The sequence below is a fragment of the Carassius gibelio genome, chromosome A8, assembly GCF_023724105.1.
Source record: "Carassius gibelio isolate Cgi1373 ecotype wild population from Czech Republic chromosome A8, carGib1.2-hapl.c, whole genome shotgun sequence".
NCBI lineage: Eukaryota > Metazoa > Chordata > Actinopteri > Cypriniformes > Cyprinidae > Carassius > Carassius gibelio.
The window spans coordinates 1,678,217-1,698,958 of NC_068378.1; the positions used below are offsets into that span (position 1 = coordinate 1,678,217).

Consider the following 20,742-nt stretch of genomic DNA (forward strand, 5'->3'; position numbering starts at 1 on the left):
TTGGAGATCCTTATTAGATGAACACCGCGTGTGCTGTCTACTGTTCAACAGGTAATAACTTGGGCTACATTCAATTACAGTACACGATACCACTGTGACATTAGTTTGTTGTACGTGTGTGGCTTATAACAGAGGGCAGTCAAGTTGAATGCAGATTCCAAAAGACAAAAAATAGCAGATAAAGATTTTATTAATTTTAATACAATCACACGAGTACGTTCAGCAAGTCATATCATCAGGTGCTAAATTCAGATCTGTGATCGTTTGCTGGCGCTGAGCCAGAGGTAGATGCGTTTTTACAGCGCTGCGCATTATAACCAATCACACAAGATTCTGTTGAGCTTTTGAATGCAATGACCAATCAGAGGCGTTCATATGAGTCATCACTAAAATGTCTGCACTTCCTTCACTCGCTCACTGACTAGAGACCTCTTTCTGGCAAATACTCTCGTCAGATACAACAAAGTGCAGATGTGTGAACGAATCTATAATTAAGATATTGATTTCACAGTGTTAACAGTTTCAATGACTTTAATGGGAGTTTCTGAGAGTGATTTAACTCTAGACTGTCAGTGAAAATGATCTTTCATGATGTAAATGTTATTTGCTCTCTTTCTGAACAATGAAAGATTAGTAGCAATTTTTATATCACATTAACTTTCAATTTTAAATTTATATTTAATATAAAGCCTGTTATATAAAAATTTGTCTCTTTGTTTGCTTGAATCTTTTGTCAAATAATAATAATAATAATAAATCACATTGTTATAAAATGGTTTAATTTCTTTTTACATAATTCGATAAAATATTTGTTTTAAATATTAAAGCCATAGAAGAGATCAATTCAATCAATCAATCAATCACCTTTATTTATATAGTGCTTTAAACAAAATACATTGCGCCAAAGCACTGAACAACATTCATTTGGAAAACAGTGTCTCAATAATGCAAAATGATAGTTAAAGGCAGTTCATCATTGAATTCATTGATGTCATCTCTGTTCAGTTGAAATAGTGTCTGTTTTAATTTGCAATCAAGTCAACGATATCGCTGTAGATGAAGTGACCCCAACTAAGCAAGCCAGAGGCGACAGCGGCAAGGAACCGAAACTCCATCGGTGACAGAATGGAGAAAAAAACCTTGGGAGAAACCAGGCTCAGTTGGGGGGCCAGTTCCAATTGCACTGGCCAATGTTATATTGATGATGCTGCATGCACACAAGGTAAGTGTCAGTACCAAAATCAAAGTTTGCAGTATGGCTTGCATAGACTAGTCAAGTCGTCGAGTGATCGACTACTTCAACCACTAGTCACAGCTGTCGGAAACAATCAACTACTCGAGCATGCATTATCCATAATGCATACAAAGAGATTGCAAGTACACTTGAATTTTAGGATTACAATACTTTGTGTAGCTGTTACTTTCTATGACTTTATCTTTGATGCATGTAAAATTAAAATATGTAAGTAATAATTAGGGATGTGCCCGAAGATTAATACTTTATTTGGAATGGCAAGGACAATGTCTTCAAATATGGACAAGGAATAATTCTGCCTGAATATTCGGCTGAAGCTGGCACAGTCTACTTATTGGTGTCACAAACACAGCCTCTGTGGCTCTCTCCGATCACCACCAGAGGGAGCCGTCACCCGAGTATTAACCTCCTTCAAACTACATTTCCCATACACCCCGTACCTGGGGCTGATTACCTGCACAGGTGTCGCTCATCTTCATCCCCTATTTAAGGAACTCACCCTGTTCTCTCAAACGCGAAGTCTTGTTTTGCCCATGCAGACATTACCGAGCGTTTTCCCACTGTTGGATCTTCCGTGTATGACCTGGACTGATTATTGGACTCTGATTCTCTGCCGCCTGCCTTATCGACCTCTGCCTTGTTCTCTCGCCTCTGCCTGCCAGCCGGCAGCCCTGATTCTACGCTCTGTCAAGGTTTATGATTCTGATTTGTCTACGTGGTATCTAACGCCCCTGATTGACCTGTTTCTGTTTACTCTGTGGATTATTGAAATAAAGCTGCTTATGGATCATAACGTCTCTGACTCAGCGTTACAGAAGACTTTGCCAGATATTGATCCAGCGGCTTTCTTCCAGATCACGGCAGAAGTATCCGCTCAAGCCGCGGCGCTGACAGCACATCAGCAGCAGCTGAATCGACTCACCTCTCTCACCGAAGAGATGATCCGAACCCTCCAATCACTCCGCCTGCAAACCCCGGAGGGAAACATTCCAGCAGCACCTCAACCTCAGCAAATGGCCGCCGCCGTGGTCAAACCTCCCGCTTCAGTAAGCCCGCGCTTGGCGTTCCCAGAATAATTCGATGGATCACCAGCCAGATGCAAGGGGTTCCTATTACAATGTTCGATGTTCGTTAACCAGCAGCCCTCGTTATATCCCACAGAGGACAGCCGAATTTCGTTTGTGTGTTCTTTGCTCACGGGGAGAGCACTAGAGTGGGCCACAGCCATCTGGAACGGTGATCGATCAGTTTTTACCACCTTTTCAGCATTTCTACTCCGATTCAGAGAGGTTTTCGAACACCCCGCGGGAGGAAAGGAGGTTGGTGAACAGCTTATCGCACTCCGTCAAGGAGGAAGATCGGCCGCTGATTATGCCCTCTCATTCCGCACCCTAGCTGCACAAACTGGCTGGCCAGTCGACCCTTTACGCCTGCACTTCAGGAGGGGACTGGATGCTGAGCTGCAGACCGAACTAGCCTGCCGAGACGAAGGCAAAACCCTCGAACAACTCATCGATCTGTCCATCAAGGTAGACAATCTGATTCGGGCACGTCGGCCACGTTACCGAACTTCATCATTCACCCCGGTCAACAGCTCAAGCCCGGATCCAGAACCCATGCAAATCGGAGTTACCCGATTAAGCGAGGAGGAAAAGTCACGCAGGCGACAGCACAACCTGTGTTTATACTGTGGCTTGGCTGGACATCTACGGGCTTCATGCCCCACTCGACCGCCGCGACATTCAGCTGCGGTGAGTTATCCCTCTAAATCTTCTTCTATGTTAGAGATACCAGTCAGATTATATGTTAAGGGAGTTAGCATCGAGGTGAGGGCATTGATTGATTCCGGAGCTGCGGGAAATTTTATTGATACCACTTTCATGGAGACTCATAACATCCCTTGTATCCCGTGTACCTCTCACTTGGCAGTGGCAGCCCTAGATGGACGACCGCTGGGCTCCGGCCGCATCCAAACCATCACTGAGGAGTTAGAACTCACCGTCGGGGCCCTCCATTCTGAAAAGATCCACCTCTACAGCTTCCAATCTCCTCATAACCCCATCATCTTGGGACTGCCCTGGCTGGAAAAACACAATCCAATCATCACCTGGTCCACGAAACAGATATCACAATGGTCAGATTATTGCAAAGAACATTGTCTCCATTCCTGCACCCGACCCACGATCACTCATACTTCCCCATCGGCCTCTCCACTGCCTCCAGAGTATGACGATCTCAAGGAGGCTTTCAGTAAAACCAAGGCTGCGCAGCTACCTCCTCATCGACCAGGCGATTGCGCCATTGAACTGATACCAGGCGCTCAACCACCTAAGGGCCGAGTATTTCCGTTATCTCAACCCGAAGCCACAGCCATGAAGGAATATATTGAGGAGGAATTAGCCAAGGGATTCATCCGACCTTCCACTTCACCAGCTTCTGCAGGATTCTTCTTCGTGAAGAAGAAGGACGGAGGCCTCCGCCCTTGTATAGATTACCGTGGCCTCAACGACGTTACGGTGAAGTACCGATATCCCTTGCCACTCGTCCCAGCGGCTCAAGAGCAACTACGCCGAGCAAAGTACTTCACGAAGTTGGACCTCCGAAGCGCCTACAACCTGATCCGAATTCGAGAAGGGGATGAGTGGAAGACGGCCTTTTCAACCACCACTGGGCACTACGAATACCGGGTCATGCCGTTCGGCCTTTCCAACAGTCCTTCCGTGTTTCAAGCCTTTGTGAACGACATATTCAGGGATATGTTGAATCGTTGGGTCATAGTCTACATAGACGATATCCTCATCTACTCCGAAACGTATACAGAACATGTGAAACAGGTCAAAGCCGTCCTCCAACGCCTAATCCAGCACCAACTGTATGCTAAACTGGAGAAATGTGAATTCCACAAGCAGACTATCTCCTTCCTGGGTTATGTAATCAGCGCTGGAGGAGTAGCCATGGAGGAGGGGAAGGTTCGCGCTGTAGTCGACTGGCCCCTACCCCAGACTCTCAAGGAACTACAACGCTTCCTGGGTTTCGCTAACTTCTATAGAAGGTTCATCCACGACTTCAGCTCAATCGCAGCACCAATGACTTCTATGGTTAAGAAGGGCTCTCAACGTCTCCACTGGTCCTCCGCCGCCCTCAACGCCTTCCAGGCCCTCAAGGATAGATTCACCACAGCGCCCATCTTACATCATCCTGATCCAGAGCAGGAATTCATTGTGGAAGTCGACGCTTCAAGTTCAGGTCTCGGGGCTGTACTCTCACAACGTCAGGGAGATCCACCGAAATTATACCCATGTGCCTTTTATTCTCGAAAACTAAACGCAGCCGAGAGGAATTATGATGTTGGAGATCGCGAGCTCCTGGCTATGAAAGCGGCATTCGAGGAATGGAGGCACTGGCTAGAGGGGGCTAAACACACCTTCACAGTCCTTCCGGATCACCCCAACCTAGAATACCTCCGGTCTGCCAAACGCTTGAATCACAGACAAGCCAGGTGGTCACTCTTCTTCACAAAATTTAATTTTCAAGTCACTTATCGTCCGGGCTCCCAGAATACCAAAGCAGATGCACTCTCTCGTCTCTACGAATCCAACAACCAAACTCCAGACCACGAACCCATCATTCCTTCCACGATCATTCTTGGACCCATCCAATGGGACATTATGACTGAGATCATTGAGGCCCAACGCATCGAACCTCCACCTCCTGAGACTCCCCAGAATCGCACATTCGTCCCTCAAACACTGAGACAACGAGTTCTACATCAGGTCCACTCTACCCCAAGCTCAGGACACCCCGGTATAACCGCCACCATCCAGCTCCTATCTAACCGCTTCTGGTGGTCCTCAATGCAAACTGACACCATCAATTACATTAGAAACTGTATCACTTGCAACACTAACAAATCATCCCATCAATTACCCGCTGGTCTTCTTCACCCGTTACCCGTTCCTCAACGTCCTTGGTCCCACATAGCCATCGACTTTGTGACTGATCTGCCTCTCTCACAGGGCAAAACCACAATCCTATCCGTGATCGACCGCTTCTCCAAAGCCTGCCGCTTCATCCCATTACCCAAACTCCCGACTGCCTTCGAAACAGCAGAGGCACTTTGTGAGAATGTGTTCCGGTTCTATGGCCTCCCGGAGGACATTGTCTCCGATAGGGGTCCCCAATTTACCTCCAGAGTATGGTCGGCATTCTGCCAACAGTTGGGCATCAATGTTAGTCTCACATCAGGTTACCACCCACAATCCAACGGACAGGTCGAACGCCTGAACCAAGAACTCTCCCGTTTCCTCCGATCCTACTGCAATCAGAATCAAAATGATTGGAGCCGCTTCCTGCTCTGGGCCGAGTACGCACAAAATTCCCTTCAAAAACCTTCCACTGGCATGACTCCCTTCCAGTGCATCCTAGGATTCCAACCTCCTCTCTTCCCATGGTCTGGCGAACCATCCGAATTACCTGCAGTGGATGCTTGGCTGAGACGCTGTGAGGAGACCTGGAACAGCGCTCATGTTCACCTTCTCCGAGCAGTTCGTCGGACCAGAAATCAGGCCAACCGACACCGCAGAGCTCATCCGGATTACCAGCCCGGACAATGGGTTTGGCTGTCCACACGGGATCTTCGCCTAAGACTACCATCCAAGAAACTTAGTCCCAGGTACGTGGGGCCTTTCAAAATCCTCCGTCAAATCACCCCAGTATCATTTAGACTATCTCTCCCATCTCATTACCGTATCTCACCCACTTTTCATGTCTCCTTGCTCAAGCCCGCTGGTGGACCGAGAGGAGCGGAGAACCTAGAGGAGGCTGGTGACCAGAGAGCGCCTCCCCTCATCATCGATGGCCAGGAGGCCTATCAGGTACATGAAATCCTGAATTCACGTCGCCGGGGCCGAGTCCTACAGTATCTGGTCGATTGGGAGGGGTACGGTCCGGAGGAAAGGTCCTGGGTCAATGCTGATGACATACTGGATCCCACTCTTATCACGGACTTCCATCGAGATCACCCAGACAGACCCGCTCCTAGACCCCGAGGAAGACCCCGGCGACGATCACCTCATCGCGTCAGGAGCCGCTCGCAGGGGGAGGGCTCTGTCACAAACACAGCCTCTGTGGCTCTCTCCGATCACCACCAGAGGGAGCCGTCACCCGAGTATTAACCTCCTTCAAACTACATTTCCCATACACCCCGTACCTGGGGCTGATTACCTGCACAGGTGTCGCTCATCTTCATCCCCTATTTAAGGAACTCACCCTGTTCTCTCAAACGCGAAGTCTTGTTTTGCCCATGCAGACATTACCGAGCGTTTTCCCACTGTTGGATCTTCCGTGTATGACCTGGACTGATTATTGGACTCTGATTCTCTGCCGCCTGCCTTATCGACCTCTGCCTTGTTCTCTCGCCTCTGCCTGCCAGCCGGCAGCCCTGATTCTACGCTCTGTCAAGGTTTATGATTCTGATTTGTCTACGTGGTATCTAACGCCCCTGATTGACCTGTTTCTGTTTACTCTGTGGATTATTGAAATAAAGCTGCTTATGGATCATAACGTCTCTGACTCAGCGTTACAATTGGCTAGATAACGGTTAAGGGCATCAGGCAATATTATACACAGACCACTAAAGTGACGTAAAAAGTGTGTGAAGTGAATGAATGCAAGCTTTATGAATGAAAAAAGTGCAAATCAAAGACAGCATTGCTCTTGCCTCTCTTTGCATCTCTCAGAAATCAGAGCTTGGCATGAGTAATATCACCTATAATAATACATCATACACGTTCTATTATTTATATTTAAAAAACAATTATTTAAACCTCAGGCTACGATATGATACAAAATGGAACAAGCAGCGCGCTCACCAATCAAACAGCCGTGCTGCTCGTCTCAGTCTCTCAAAAACCAAAACCAGTTCTCTCTCAAGAACAGGCTAATAATCAACTTACATGCGGATACATTTTCTATTTGGCCTACATGTTTGCATCTTTATATTTTGCTGGTTTGCCTGGCACACGCACATTTGTTTAGTGAAGTTCCCAAAAAGACTCGCTTAAAGAGTGATAAAAATGTGTGCATTGAATTGATTCAGTCATGTTCAAATGATCACTAAACGTTTGTCATGGCATCTCTCAGCTTGCTTGATAAATATATTTGTAGAAATTAATAATTATTTTAGTTTAACGGTGATAACTATGAAAAAAAAAAAGATGTATGACATTCTATCCGAATGCAGATATGAATAATTCTGTAATTGTTACAGATGCAATACAGATACAAATACTGGCTGTTATATGAACATTTTACAATATCATAATATATATCATAATTGTATTATTTACATATGTAATTAGGATTTGATCATTCATATGATCAGTAATTCAAGTATTTTTAAAATAAGAAATCGACGAGCAGAAATCTGTAGTCGTGCAACCCCTAGTTTGCAGTAACAGATGTGACTGTAAATGCAGTATTCATATTGACCCATGATAGATCAATTTTTTGAAAATAATGCCATAAATAGATTTAATTAATTAACTTCTATTAACTAAATTAAATCAACTTTTGGTGTTACCACAATATGTGTTTAAAAAAAAAGCTTTTGTCCTAGGTGCACTCATGGATTGTTTTTTCAGGTAGCTTTGCAGGTAGGTTTCTTGAAGTGCCTTGGAGACATTGCCACAGTTCTTCTGGATTGAGTCTGTCTCAGTTTGTTCTGTTTCTTCATGTTATACCAGACAGACTGATTAAGAATAGATTAGATCTCTGTGTGGAGCATTGGCTGCTGTCAGACTCCTTGTGCAGACAAACATCTCACTGGACTATTACAATTAATGTCAAAAATAATTTTTGGAAATGTAAACTGATATTTACTGCTGACACACTACAGCAAAATATAAAAATAACTGACTTAAAATATTTTTTTGTTGGTGAAAATAATAGTGGCCTATGACTTTTGCATAATACTGTATATTTATCAGTTATTTAAAAATCACTAAATCAGTCTGTTTATTTTGGGGAGGTGGGGGGGGGGGTTCTGACACAGTATAGCTGCACATCTCAAGTGTCAGTTGAGAATGGCATGTGCCAATGACACTTGTGACGTGCCAATGGATTGTATCACTGACATTAATAAATATCTAAAATATGTATTTACATATTTTGTAATAAGTAGGCTTTATAAAAAAAGGACCCACTTTAAGTCATCTTAACTACTATTTACATAGATTTTAATAAGGGCTATCAATAGATAAAAAATTTGGTTACACTTACTTTTGTCCCGAATACCTGTGTACTTACGTAGTAACTAAATGTGTACATAGTATGTAACCACAGTTTAAGTACACATTAGTATTTTGTACCTACAGCTGTAATATTTCTGTAACTACACACATGTAACCACCCTCAGGATGGTTTGTGTAAATACAAATGTGCATCAGGACATTGGTAACTACACTTCACTAAGTACTCATTTAACAGGAATTATATAACTACATTTTGTAACCACATGTATAAGAGTAATTGGAACCATTTGATCCAGGGGGTAATGATTAACGATTATTTTTTAAACGATTAATCTAGCGATTATTTTTTCGATGCATCGATTAATCTAACGATTAATTTTTTTCAGACCGATTCGATTTCGATTATCTCCCCATTAATTGACTACAAACAATTTATACATGTTGATTTACATATCTCAATGAAAAAAACATGAATTCCTTAACATTGCAATATATGTTTATTGCTCTTAAAATTACAAAATAAAAGACTGACTAAGAATGCATTACTTTGCACTTGTATAGAGATAGCATTCAATAAAACCTTGAAGCCTTGAAAACACATAGATTACTGAAACAAGCTTACTGAACACATAGGGCCTAGCTTACTGAAAACAATTTCTTCTTTCAGATGAAAATAACAACTTGATGTTATTGTTACCAGCATTCAATAAAAAAGGTCACCCAAAATACTTATTTAGAGCAATTGAAAGAATACAGTAACCAATGTAAACTTGAGGGCTTTAAGCTAATACAGAGAGTGCTTTTCCAAAAAAAAAAAAAAAAATTTACAGTGGGAGCCAGCAGCCTGTCATGGAGAAAAAAAAATCTCTGAATGCTCCACGTGAAACTTTGGCATTCCGCCCTTTTTCTATCGTGTCTAATGATTTTGGTTAATATGCACGAGGGAGAGAGAAAGAGAGAGAGAGCGAGAGCAAGACAGCGCTTGTGTAGTTTAAAGACTGTGAGTGCGCGAGCGCGCGTGAAACTTTGGTGTTTCGCCCTTTTTCTATTGTGTTTAATGATTTTGATTAATATGCACAAGTGAGAAAGACAGCAAGAAGCGCTCGTGTTGTTTGAAGACTGTGAGTGCGTACGCAGCTGGGACTCTTTCTCGTACGTGCCCTGTCAGGCGCAGCAGTCATTCTATTCTACATCACTCACCGATCAAATAAGGCTTTGACAGCCGCCAAAAAAAAAGATCAATGCAGAAAACCCCCTGGATTGGTTATATAACGTTGGACAGAATGTTGATCCGGCCATCGCGTATATTCAGCCCACATAAGGTAAACGTTTTGCAAACGTTTTTTAGAGAAATAAAAACAGGTTGACAAATCGATGCGCATATTTTGCGGCGAGGTCATCGATGACATCGACGCAAATATGCGGATCGATTCGTTGACCTGTTGTCCTAGCCCTAACTGTAATACCAGTGTACTTGCATGGTAATTCTTCAGGAACTGTCCACTTAATATAAAGAGTAACACTCTGGACACCAACTATATTTTATATGTAAAGCCTAACTTACTGACTGACTGTAACACCAGAGCAATTACATGATAAATCTAATATAAAGTTCTGTACCAAAAAGTGCTATTAGTCCTGTTACACATTTGTACTTTCATTACCAAAAAGTGTTGTTACCAATGTCATGTTACAGATTTGTACTTACACATACCTTTCAGTGGGTTGTTGCTTATGTGTAGTTACACAAACAATACTATGTACCAATGTGTATTTACACTGTGATTACATACTATGTACACAATTAGTTACTATGTAAGTACACAGGTATTAGGGACAATATAAATTGGAACCAAAATTTTTATCTATTGATAGCCCTAATTAAAATGTAAGTATAAAATGTAAGTATAGTATAGTTAGGACCTCATACAATAAAGTGGGACTTTTTGTTTTATATAACCTACTTATCTAAAATATTAAAAATTTTGTGATATGTATTTAATATCAGTGATACAATCCATTGGCACACGTCACAAGTGTCACTGGCACATGCTATTCTCAACTGACACTTGACATGTGCAGCTATACTGTGTCAGAAAAAAACCTTAATAAACAGACTGATTTATGTAAGTATAGAGGTATTAGGGACACTTAATATAAAGTGGGACCATTTTTTTTTCTTCTGTGATTCAATCAAGCACACACTTCATGAAATTAAGCATAGACCATTTGTCTCGTTTTAAATGTTTTTTTCTTTTGTTTTTTTTGGTCATCATTTGCTATATTCAAAGTGTATATATATATGCAGATTAACTAAGCGAGTTCCACCTGTGCCGAATTGGTTGATTCTCTGATCGTGTGCCTCCTGAACCTTGTTAATAAAACAATTTATTATTTTGTCTCTGTGTAAATTATTATTTTTGTATTATTATTTCTAGGATGAAACTATAATAAATACAGATATGCTGACCCTTCTTGGCAGTTAATGTACAAAATCATGTTAAATTGTAACATCTGCCCTGTTTAACACCTGGAGGATGACTTCCTTAAATGCCCTGATCATTAATGGAGAGTGTTTATCAACTTGTCTCTACAGAGGTGCAAATAATTCAATGTGGGACTCATAGAAGAATTTATTTGCTCTGAAGTAGCATTCATAGATAGCAAAGCCCCTTCATTCTCTCTTTTTATAAGAATGTAGGCAACCACATGTGTGTCATGTCTTGATTTGGACTTGACTGACAGACTGACATTCTGACACATTCTAACCTTATCTTGCCTTTATGTTACAATTAATCTGCCTATTATATGTTTCAAATACAAGAAGTTTATATATATATATATTAGTGCTGGGCAACAATATATCTATTTTTTTTAATCGCATGATTGTCTGCGATTAAATGCTTTTAATCGCATTGTTATGCACAAAACTAATAAAACATTCAAAAGTAGTGTATTGTGATCTTATTTCATTTAAAAGTATTGCTACTGCATATGAACAAAAGTGTTATAACAATTGGTTTGCAATCACTTTAAACAAATAAGGTTCTTTTTACAGCATTATTACTTTTAAATAGTAGCAGTGTCATGGTTCATGAATGCACCGTCTCCTGCTGTATTCATGTTACGTCATGTTGATTGTTTCATGTGGGTGTTGCTGCTGATTGTCTGATTAGCGACAGGTGCAGCTCATTCCAACAGCCTACTTAATGCCCTGTCTTTCGTCTCTTGTTTGTTAGATCGCTGTTTGAGGTCCTCCGTGTTGATGTCTGTTTAGTCTCTCGTGTTCCTGTGCTTTGTCTCCTGTTCGGCCGTCTATGGATTGTATCATTTACTCACGGATTATCTTCACCTCTCACGGATCTACCACCACCATCATCTCTACCAGCGCACTCAAAACACCTACTCATCAGTCTGTGCTGCCGTCGAGGTCCCTGCATCACTTTCCAACCTTCATCCATCACATCTCTTGTCAATAAACTCTGTTTACTTGCATTTGCCTCCTGTCCTCCATACGAGTCATTACAGAACGATCTGACCAAGATGGAGGCAGCGAGTACTCAACCTTCCGCCCTCGAAGAATTTCTAAGCGCCAGTCTTCGGAGGATGGACTCCCAGAAGAGGAGTCTTAACGACACTGGTTCGCGCGGTTCAAGCCTTGGTGGCGCAGGTGTCCGAGCTCACCCAACAGTTCCAGCTACTACGAGCTCCCACTGTGAGTGTTGCTTTGTCTCCTGTTCGGCGGTCTCTGGATTGTATCAGTTACTCACGGATTATCTTCACCTCTCACGGATCTACCACCACCATCATCTCTACCAGCGCACTCAAAACACCTACTCACCAGTCTGTGCTGCTGTCGAGGTCCCGAACGAAGACCCGTCTCATCTCGGTGGAGAGTGCCTGAAACGAGGCGCAGCATGGATCCTGGTTCTCCCACACCGCTGTCCCCCATAATGCCGCCCTCTCAAGCGTACACTTGTCCAGTAAAAGGCCAAGCCCGGTAGAATGTATGGGGCTACTATCGGGTGGGATCTCAACCGAGAAGACCTCATCATCATCACCATCATCATCTATGCTCCTTCCGGTAAGACTGAAATGGTCAGCACAGACCCACCACTGTCAAGCACTACTGGACTCAGGGGCAGAAGGTAATTTCATGGACAGCACACTGGCGCACAAACTCCACATCCCCCTCAGACCCCTTCCGCACCACATCACGGTTCATGCCCTCAATGGACAGAAACTCCCAGCTATATCGCACATCACTGAAGACATCACCCTCATCACATCAGGAAATCACTCTGAACCTATTTCCTTCCACATACTTGACTATCCTCTGGCACCCATAGTCCTCGGTCACCCTTGGCTCCTCCTCCATAACCCCAAAATAGACTGGTCCTCCAATTCCATTCTTTCCTGGTGTGAAAAGTGTCATGAGTCTTGTTTAGTGTCTGCCTGTCAGTCTGTGTCTATGTCTGTGTTACAGGAGGAGGTGGTGGATTTGTCTAACGTGCCCGCGGAGTACCTCCATCTGAAGGAAGTGTTCAGTAAGTCTCGTGCTGCTTATCTTCCTTCGCATCGTCCCTACGACTGTGCCATAGATTTACTGTCAGGTAAGTCTCCGCCTAAAGGCAAATTATATTCACTTTCTGTTCCGGAAAGGGAGGCTATGGAGAAATATATTTCTGATTCTCTAGCTTCGAAGTTCATTTGCCCTTCCTCTTCTCCAGCGGGGGCGGGGGCGGGGTTCTTTTTTGTGGGAAAGAAGGACGGATCACTGCGACCTTGTATTGATTACCGAGGACTGAACAACATCATGGCAAAGAATACTTATCCTTTTCCGTTGATGTATTCGGCCTTCGAGAGGTTGCAGGGAGCGTCAATTTTCACAAAACTGGACTAACGCAATGCTTATCATTTGGTTCGTATCAGGGAGGGGGATGAATGGAAGACCGCCTTTAATACCCCCAGAGGGCACTTTGAATATTTGGTCATGCCCTTCGGGCTTTCCAACTCCCCAGCGGTCTTCCAGGCACTCGTCAAAGACGTGCTGCGAGATATGATTGATCAGTTCATATATGTCTACCTGGACGACATATTGATTTTTTTCTTCTTCTCTCCAGGAACATGTGCAGCACGTCCGACGAGTGCTTCAGAGGTTGCTAGAGAATGGGCTTTTTGTCAAGGCGGAGAAATGCGAGTTTCATGCACAGTCAATTCCTTTTCTGGGGTACATCGTGTCGACTGAGGGAATACGCATGGATCCCGAGAAGGTTAAGGCTGTAGTAGAGTGGCCAAGTCCAGATTCCCGTAAGGCCCAACAGAGGTTTCTGGGGTTCGCCAACTTCTACCGGCGTTTTATTCGCAACTTCAGCCAACTAGCCGCGCCTCTGACCACCCTGACCTCTGCCAAAACTGCGTTCAGGTGGTCAGACACAGCTGAGGCTGTGTTTGCCAAACTGAAGAGCAGCTTCGTTCAGCCCCTATATTGATCACCCCTGACCCTACATGTCAGTTTGTGGTGGAGGTCGATGAGTCTGAGGTGGGGGTAGGAGCGGTGTTATCGCAACGTTCTCCCTTAGACGACAAGGTCCACCCTTGCGCATATTTTTCATATCGTTTATCTCCTGCCAAACGAAATTACAATATTGGTAACCTAGAATTGTTGGCAGTTAAGATGGCCTTAGACGAATGGCGACACTGGTTAGATGGATCGGGGGTTCCTTTTATTGTATGGACAGACCACAAGAATCTAGAATACATTAGCACTGCCAAAATGTTGAACTCCAGGCAGGCTCGGTGGGCACTTTTTTTCGGACATTTTGACTTTACTATCTCGTACAGCCCGGGTTCAAAAAATATTAAACCCAACTCTTTGTCACGTATTTTTGACCTTTCCAAACGCCCGTCCACTCCCGAGTGTATTTTTCCTGAGACATTAGTGGTCTCCACACTCACATGGGAGATCGAATCGAAGGTCAGAATGGCCTTGGAAGGGTTAACGCCTCCACCCGGGTGCCCATCGAATCGCTTATTTGTGCCGGAGGGATTAAGGTCCAACGTCATCCAGTGGGGACATTGCTATAATGTAGCTTGTCATCCAGGGGTTAACCGCATTAGATTTTTAGTCAAGCAATGATTCTGGTGGCCACTTATGGCTCGCGACATTCACAGTTTTGTTTTGGCTTTCTCGGTTTGTGCCACTGGTAAGACTTCCAATCGGCCCGCTGATGGGTTACTACAAGACCCTGGTCTACTTCTTACTACTTCGAGACCCTGGTCCCACATCGCTCTAGATTATATTACCGCCCTCCCAGGGCAACACGGTAGTTTTAACCGTGGCGGACCGGTTCTCGAAGGCGGCCCACTTTATTCCCTTGCCCAAATTACCCTCATCCAAGGAGACAGCGTTGACCGTCGTAGATCACGTCTTTCGTTTACATGGCCTCCAGATAGACGTGGTTTCCGACAGGGGACCCCAATTTGTGTCCAAATTTTGGTGAGAATTCTGTAGATTACTGGGGAGCAACTGTAATTCTGTCCTCAGGGCAATGGTCAAACCGAGAGAGCCAACCAAGATATGGAAAGGGTTTTTGCGATGTTTGGTCTCCAAGAACCCTTCCTCCTGGAGCCAACAATTGTCTATGGTGGAGTACGCCCACAATGCCTTACCAGTATCAGCTACAGCCTATCGCCTTTTGAGTGTAGAGTAGATTACCAGCCACCTATTTTTCCCAGTCTGAAATCCGAAGTCGCGGTCCCCTCCGTTCACGCCTTCGTCCAGAGGTGTCACCGCACTTGGACTAGAGCCCGCGAGACTCTACTCCAAGTGGGGGCGCGCACTGAGGCCAAAGCCGATCGCCACCGGTCTGGGCCTCCCGTATACGTCGTGGGTCAAAAAGTGTGGCTTTCTACTAAGAATATTCCTCTCCGCTCCATATCTAATAAGTTGGCTCCCAAATTTATTGGCCCGTTTACTGTCACCAAGATCATTAGCCTGGTGGCAGTCCACCTTAAACTCCCTCCTGCCTACGGGAGAATTCATCCCGCCTTTCATGTGTCAAAAATAAAGCCTGTGTTTCATTCTCCCATTAATCCGCCTTTAGATGGAGGGGATGCGGATTTCAGTACTTGGTGGACTGGGAGGGTTACGGTCCGGAGGAGAGAATTTGGGTACCTGCTAGGGACATCCTGGATCACTCCCTTATCGATGATTACAATCGACAGGTAAGAGATTCTGGGGATGCCAGAAGGCGTCCTTAGGAGGAGGGGTACTGTCATGGTTCATAAATGCACCGTCTCCTGCTGTATTCATGTTATGTCATGTTGATTGTTTCATGTGGGTGTTGCCGCTGATCGTCTGATCAGCTCATTCCAACAGCCTACTTAATGCCCTGTCTTTTGTCTCTTGTTTGTCAGATCGCTGTTTGAGGTCCTCCGTGTTGATGTCTTTTAGGTCTCTCGTGTTCCTGCCCTTGCTTTGTCTCCTGTTCGGCCGTCTCTGGATTGTATCATTTACTCAAGGATTATCTTCACCTCTCAGGGATCTACCACCACAATCATATCTACCAGCGCACTCAAAACACCTACTCACCAGTCTGTGCTGCCGTCGAGGTCCCTGCGTCACTCTCCAACCTTCATCCATCACATCTCTTGTCAATAAACTCTGTTTACTTGCATTTGCCTCCTGTCCTCCATACGAGTCATCAAAAGCAGTTAAAATATTTCTTGTAAATATTAACTTATAACATTTATGTAATTCAATTAAATATAAAACAAGCTATTTGTCACTTCCAGGACATTTATAGAAAACATTTGATAGTTTGTTATAGAAAAACAAGTTATGCTCAGAGTCCAGACCCTCAATCACAACATTATAACAGGCACCTTCCTATTAGACCTGCATGATCGCGTGACCTGGTTGCCATGATTTTGCAAAGACATGTTCCTGGATCAACATTATTGTCCAAAAATATAGACTTAACCCAATCCTTACCCCTAAACCTAACCCTACCCAAATAGCTGATTAATAAGGTTGTAGAAGCACCTAACTTTGATTGTAAACCTAAAACAGATATTTCCTGAAAAGATATATATATCAGTTATGATTGGTTGATTGGAATATTGTTCCAGGATGAACAAGGATGTTGATCCAGGAACATGTTGTACTTGGTGAAATCATGCTCACCTGCGGGACCCATCGCAGCAGAGTGCGGTGCGGGACAACACTTGATGTGCGGGTAGAGACTCGTGTGCGGGATCTGGGAGAATAATTAGGGTGTGCTCACACTAGGCAGTCCTTTAACCCCCAAAGCCTGGTTCGTGATCGCTCCATTTATCAGTCCCTGCCTCCTTTGGAAAAGGTGGACCAGAGCGAGGTTCAGTTATATATAGATCAGTGAGTGTGAGCGCTAACCGCACCAGAGCACAGATCTACTGATACATGCTGCATGATTGCGTGAATATTTCGATAATTTATATATAAAAGCGATAGATGTGTACAGCAATATATTGTGAGAGTGCCGTGTTTTACAGCTTCCCATACGACTCAAAATAATAAACCACAAAGTTAACAAAACAATGCACTCCACTGTGCTAAGCAAGCGCTTCTCTGCTGTCTTCACATGCTATCGGAAACATCCTATTTCCAATTTATGAAGTCGTGATTACGAGCTTGTTTCATTCTTTTCTGTTAAAAATAACAGTGGTTTGTGAATGTTGATGCTTAGCCTAAATAATTTGATTGGGAGCATCCCCTCCTGTGACCCATGATTTGTCTGTATGTGTGTATTCAGAGCCAGTTTATTCAGACTTATAAGTAAAATAACACAAACGCAAATGGCGCAAAAACACGTTTTAAGTTTAGAAACATTTTGAGTGTCCCTTCCCTTGCCTCACAATGCTAAATGCTTTCCTATTTTATATCACAAAAACAAGTCCAGAAAGCACAAAGTTAATAGTTGTGGAACTCCAGGCTGTCAGTTGGCTATTTTATTCATTATTTTAAACATCGGATTAAGTGATTATTTTCTCTTTGCGACTTCACAAAACACAGTTTGCGTGCACACACGCACACTTTGACTGAGAGGAGAGAAACGTTTTAAGTGCACACACTCTCTTTAGTCATTAAAATCATTATTATAACCATTATCTCAAAATCTCTCTCTGTCATCATTTGTCATTAAAATAATGTTATAGTCTCCCTGCTGCACTAATAGTATTAAGGCTTTCCTCTGTGTATACATATCCTTACAAGTAATTTTAGCTGTATTCTTTGTGTCCCCTTAAAAAACTATCAACGCCCCGATATAAAATACAAGAAGTTTACATCAAGTAGTACCATACTGGATTGATTTACTTTAATTCACTTGAAGTGTGTACCAAAAATACATTCCTTAAGGAAAATACAAGTATTATATTGGGACTCGGTTTCAGGAAATACTCAATATTGACTCGGATCGGTTTCGGGGCAAAAAATAATATAAATAATAAAAAACGATCGGAACCAGTGTTACTATAGTTACTGTAATAACATTACTTTTTGTAGTAACTTGTAATACAATTAATTAATACTAAGATTTCAGTAATAATATTACCATCCATAAAACGTAAAAAAAAAAAAAAAAAAACTTTTGATGCCTCAACCCCTAATGATCTGAAATCCAACAATCCAATAATTCCGGGATTTATTTTCATAATTTTCACAACTCGCAAAGGCACATGACTTCACCAGTGCATCAGGAAAGCTTGGGATATGGAAAATCTTACATTCAGAAGCATTTTATGGGTGAGATACACAAATAAAACTTCTGTGGGGTATGAAGGAAAAGTAATTTAACTAGTAGTGTAACTAATTACTGTTGCCAGTTAGCAATAAATAAAGTTATATTATTACTTTTAAAAGCAGTAACAAGTGATGAGTAATAAATGACATTCTTGCAGTAACGAGCCCAATGCTTATCAGGACATCCCTAGAGAGAGGTTCTACTTCTCTGGCTGTCTTTTCAAATCCCATTCGTTGTGATTTCCCATGTTGTTTAATATGCCAAATAGCCAATTAAATTTAGCTTATATATAAATTAAACTGATTATTTTCAAAAGACAAACCCTTTTACAAGGCAGAAGACTGGTCCAGTTCCACTTACAAACGTATCTCTGTTTGTTGATGACTTTCATAATATGCTCTACTCAGAACAAAAAAAAAAAAAAACAGAGAATGTTTATTAATATATATAGCTTACCCTTACCCAAAAATTGAGGGTGAGGAAATTATGGCAGACGTTTCATTCATGGATAAACAATCTTTCATATTAAGTACATTAGGCAAAATTACTATCATAAACTTTCCACAATGTGAAAAAAAAAACAATAGCATACTTTGGTTTGTTGGGATGGTACTAAATAGATGACAATAGATTCCTTACATTATGAATGTTTTTTTTTTTTTTTTTTTTTTTTTTTGCGGTCAAATTTGACCTACAGTAGTGATGATTCTGTGAGATTCATCCTAAAAAAAGAACAACATAAAAGCTCACAAGCATACTGTACACAAGGGGGCGAACCCCTGATGTGTTGATGCACATCCACAAGAGATATGAACTGTGTGTGAACTGAACAACAAGCAAAGGGAGAGACGTGTGTAAGGGTCAAAGATGAGACTAAATTTACAAAAGTGATTTAATACATAAAAGCATATTACCGGTAAATGCAAAAGGAAAGTGTCTACTTTATATGACCTTTTAGTGAGTATCTTCTGTAAATCATGGTAAAAAAAAATATATATATATGCTAGCTTTTCTTTTTTTCTTCTTATTTTAATTAATTAATTATTATTATTTTATTTTATTTTTATTTTTTTGCTAAGATACAAATTTTTAATTAATCCGGACACATTCCAATGTACGGGAAAACATAAAGCTGCATTGAACTTTTATTGTTTTGATGCTTGAAAATCCCCTTTGACCACTGATCTATAATATAGATAGCCTATATATATAGATCAGTGCTTTTGACCCATATACAAATTAATACATGCATAGAGAGCTCCTCGCAGAAACGTACAGAAATATTAATGACAGCATATTATTTATATCCAACCACCAGCGATAGGCTACATAACCACAACGATGTATCATATAAAGCAAAAGAAACGGACATGAAAATCTGTCCCATATCCAAGCATCACCGAGTATATATGAGATTTAAGCATATCGGGTACTGTATGTGCATATATGACGGCATTCGTGATGATGTTCACAGATCAGCTCAAATTCTGCTCAGAAATAAGATGCATTTATTCACTGCTAAAGCCTCTTTAATAAATATTATAAACCCATTTAGGCAATATTTTGACATTCAATTTTAAACTACAGTGTACTCAGCTATGCGTGTATGTCTGACTGTTCTCCTGATCCTCACACTGGTGTGAAGGACACGCGTATTCTCACCTGCTCATTCTGTTCTCCCTCAAGAACACGAACCAGAAGATCGTCACGGCAAAACTCCGTGCATCCATTTTGCGCAAAAACGGTAAGGTTGACTCGGGTTGAAAGGAGACAGACAGATTTAAATATCATAGTTTTCACAACCTCTTAAGAGAATCGCAGGAAAAATTGTATTAAGATCCATATTTTAGCCAGTGCCTTATCCAGACGGCAGAAAAAAGGGCGCATATACCTCGCTTTCTCTCAGCGATAGCTCTCCCTCTCTCTAAAACCTGAACCATCTCAAGGTCCGTTTCTCGAACGAATCGTTGTGTGAGCCGGTTCTTTTTAATGACTCTGTAGAATCGAAGTAGGGTCAATATCACCATAGAGTGCCTTTCAACCCTCACAATACTCACACATTTTGATTTTAATTTACCATTCACTTTATGTCATGCCATACTAGTAGACACTCAAATACTATAATAAATATATTATCTGAGCTCCCAAAATGTTTTTTTTTTTTTTATTATTTAATTATGGGCCATTTTTTAGAGTATAAAGCATAGATATATCCACCCTGTCGTGGACATATAAATACAGTTAAATATGTTTTCATTGCACTATTAAGATACAAATTATACTTTCTGAAAGGTATGATGTCCCTTTCCTAAACAGGGTTATTTGTTTGCTTTCAAATTATAAATACATAAAAGATTTTATGTAAACAATGTTTTTTTAAAACCTGTTAAATGTCACCCCGTCCCGTATACGGGACGCCTACGTTGACTATACTATATTACAATCAAATCTA

The 20,742-nt window shown here is 42.1% G+C and overlaps 1 protein-coding gene across 1 annotated transcript in view; it reads right to left on the reverse strand.

Annotated features, from left to right (window-relative positions):
- The window catches only part of LOC128019183 (gamma-aminobutyric acid receptor subunit delta), a 60,420-nt gene extending 40,181 nt beyond the window's left edge, over positions 1-20,239 (reverse strand). Inside the window, exon 1 of the mRNA XM_052605275.1 lies at positions 19,953-20,239. Coding sequence (XP_052461235.1) covers positions 19,953-20,020 — 68 coding nt within the window. The 5' untranslated portion in view covers positions 20,021-20,239. The remainder of the gene's footprint in view (positions 1-19,952) is intronic.
- Between the last annotated feature and the right edge of the window lie 503 nt (positions 20,240-20,742).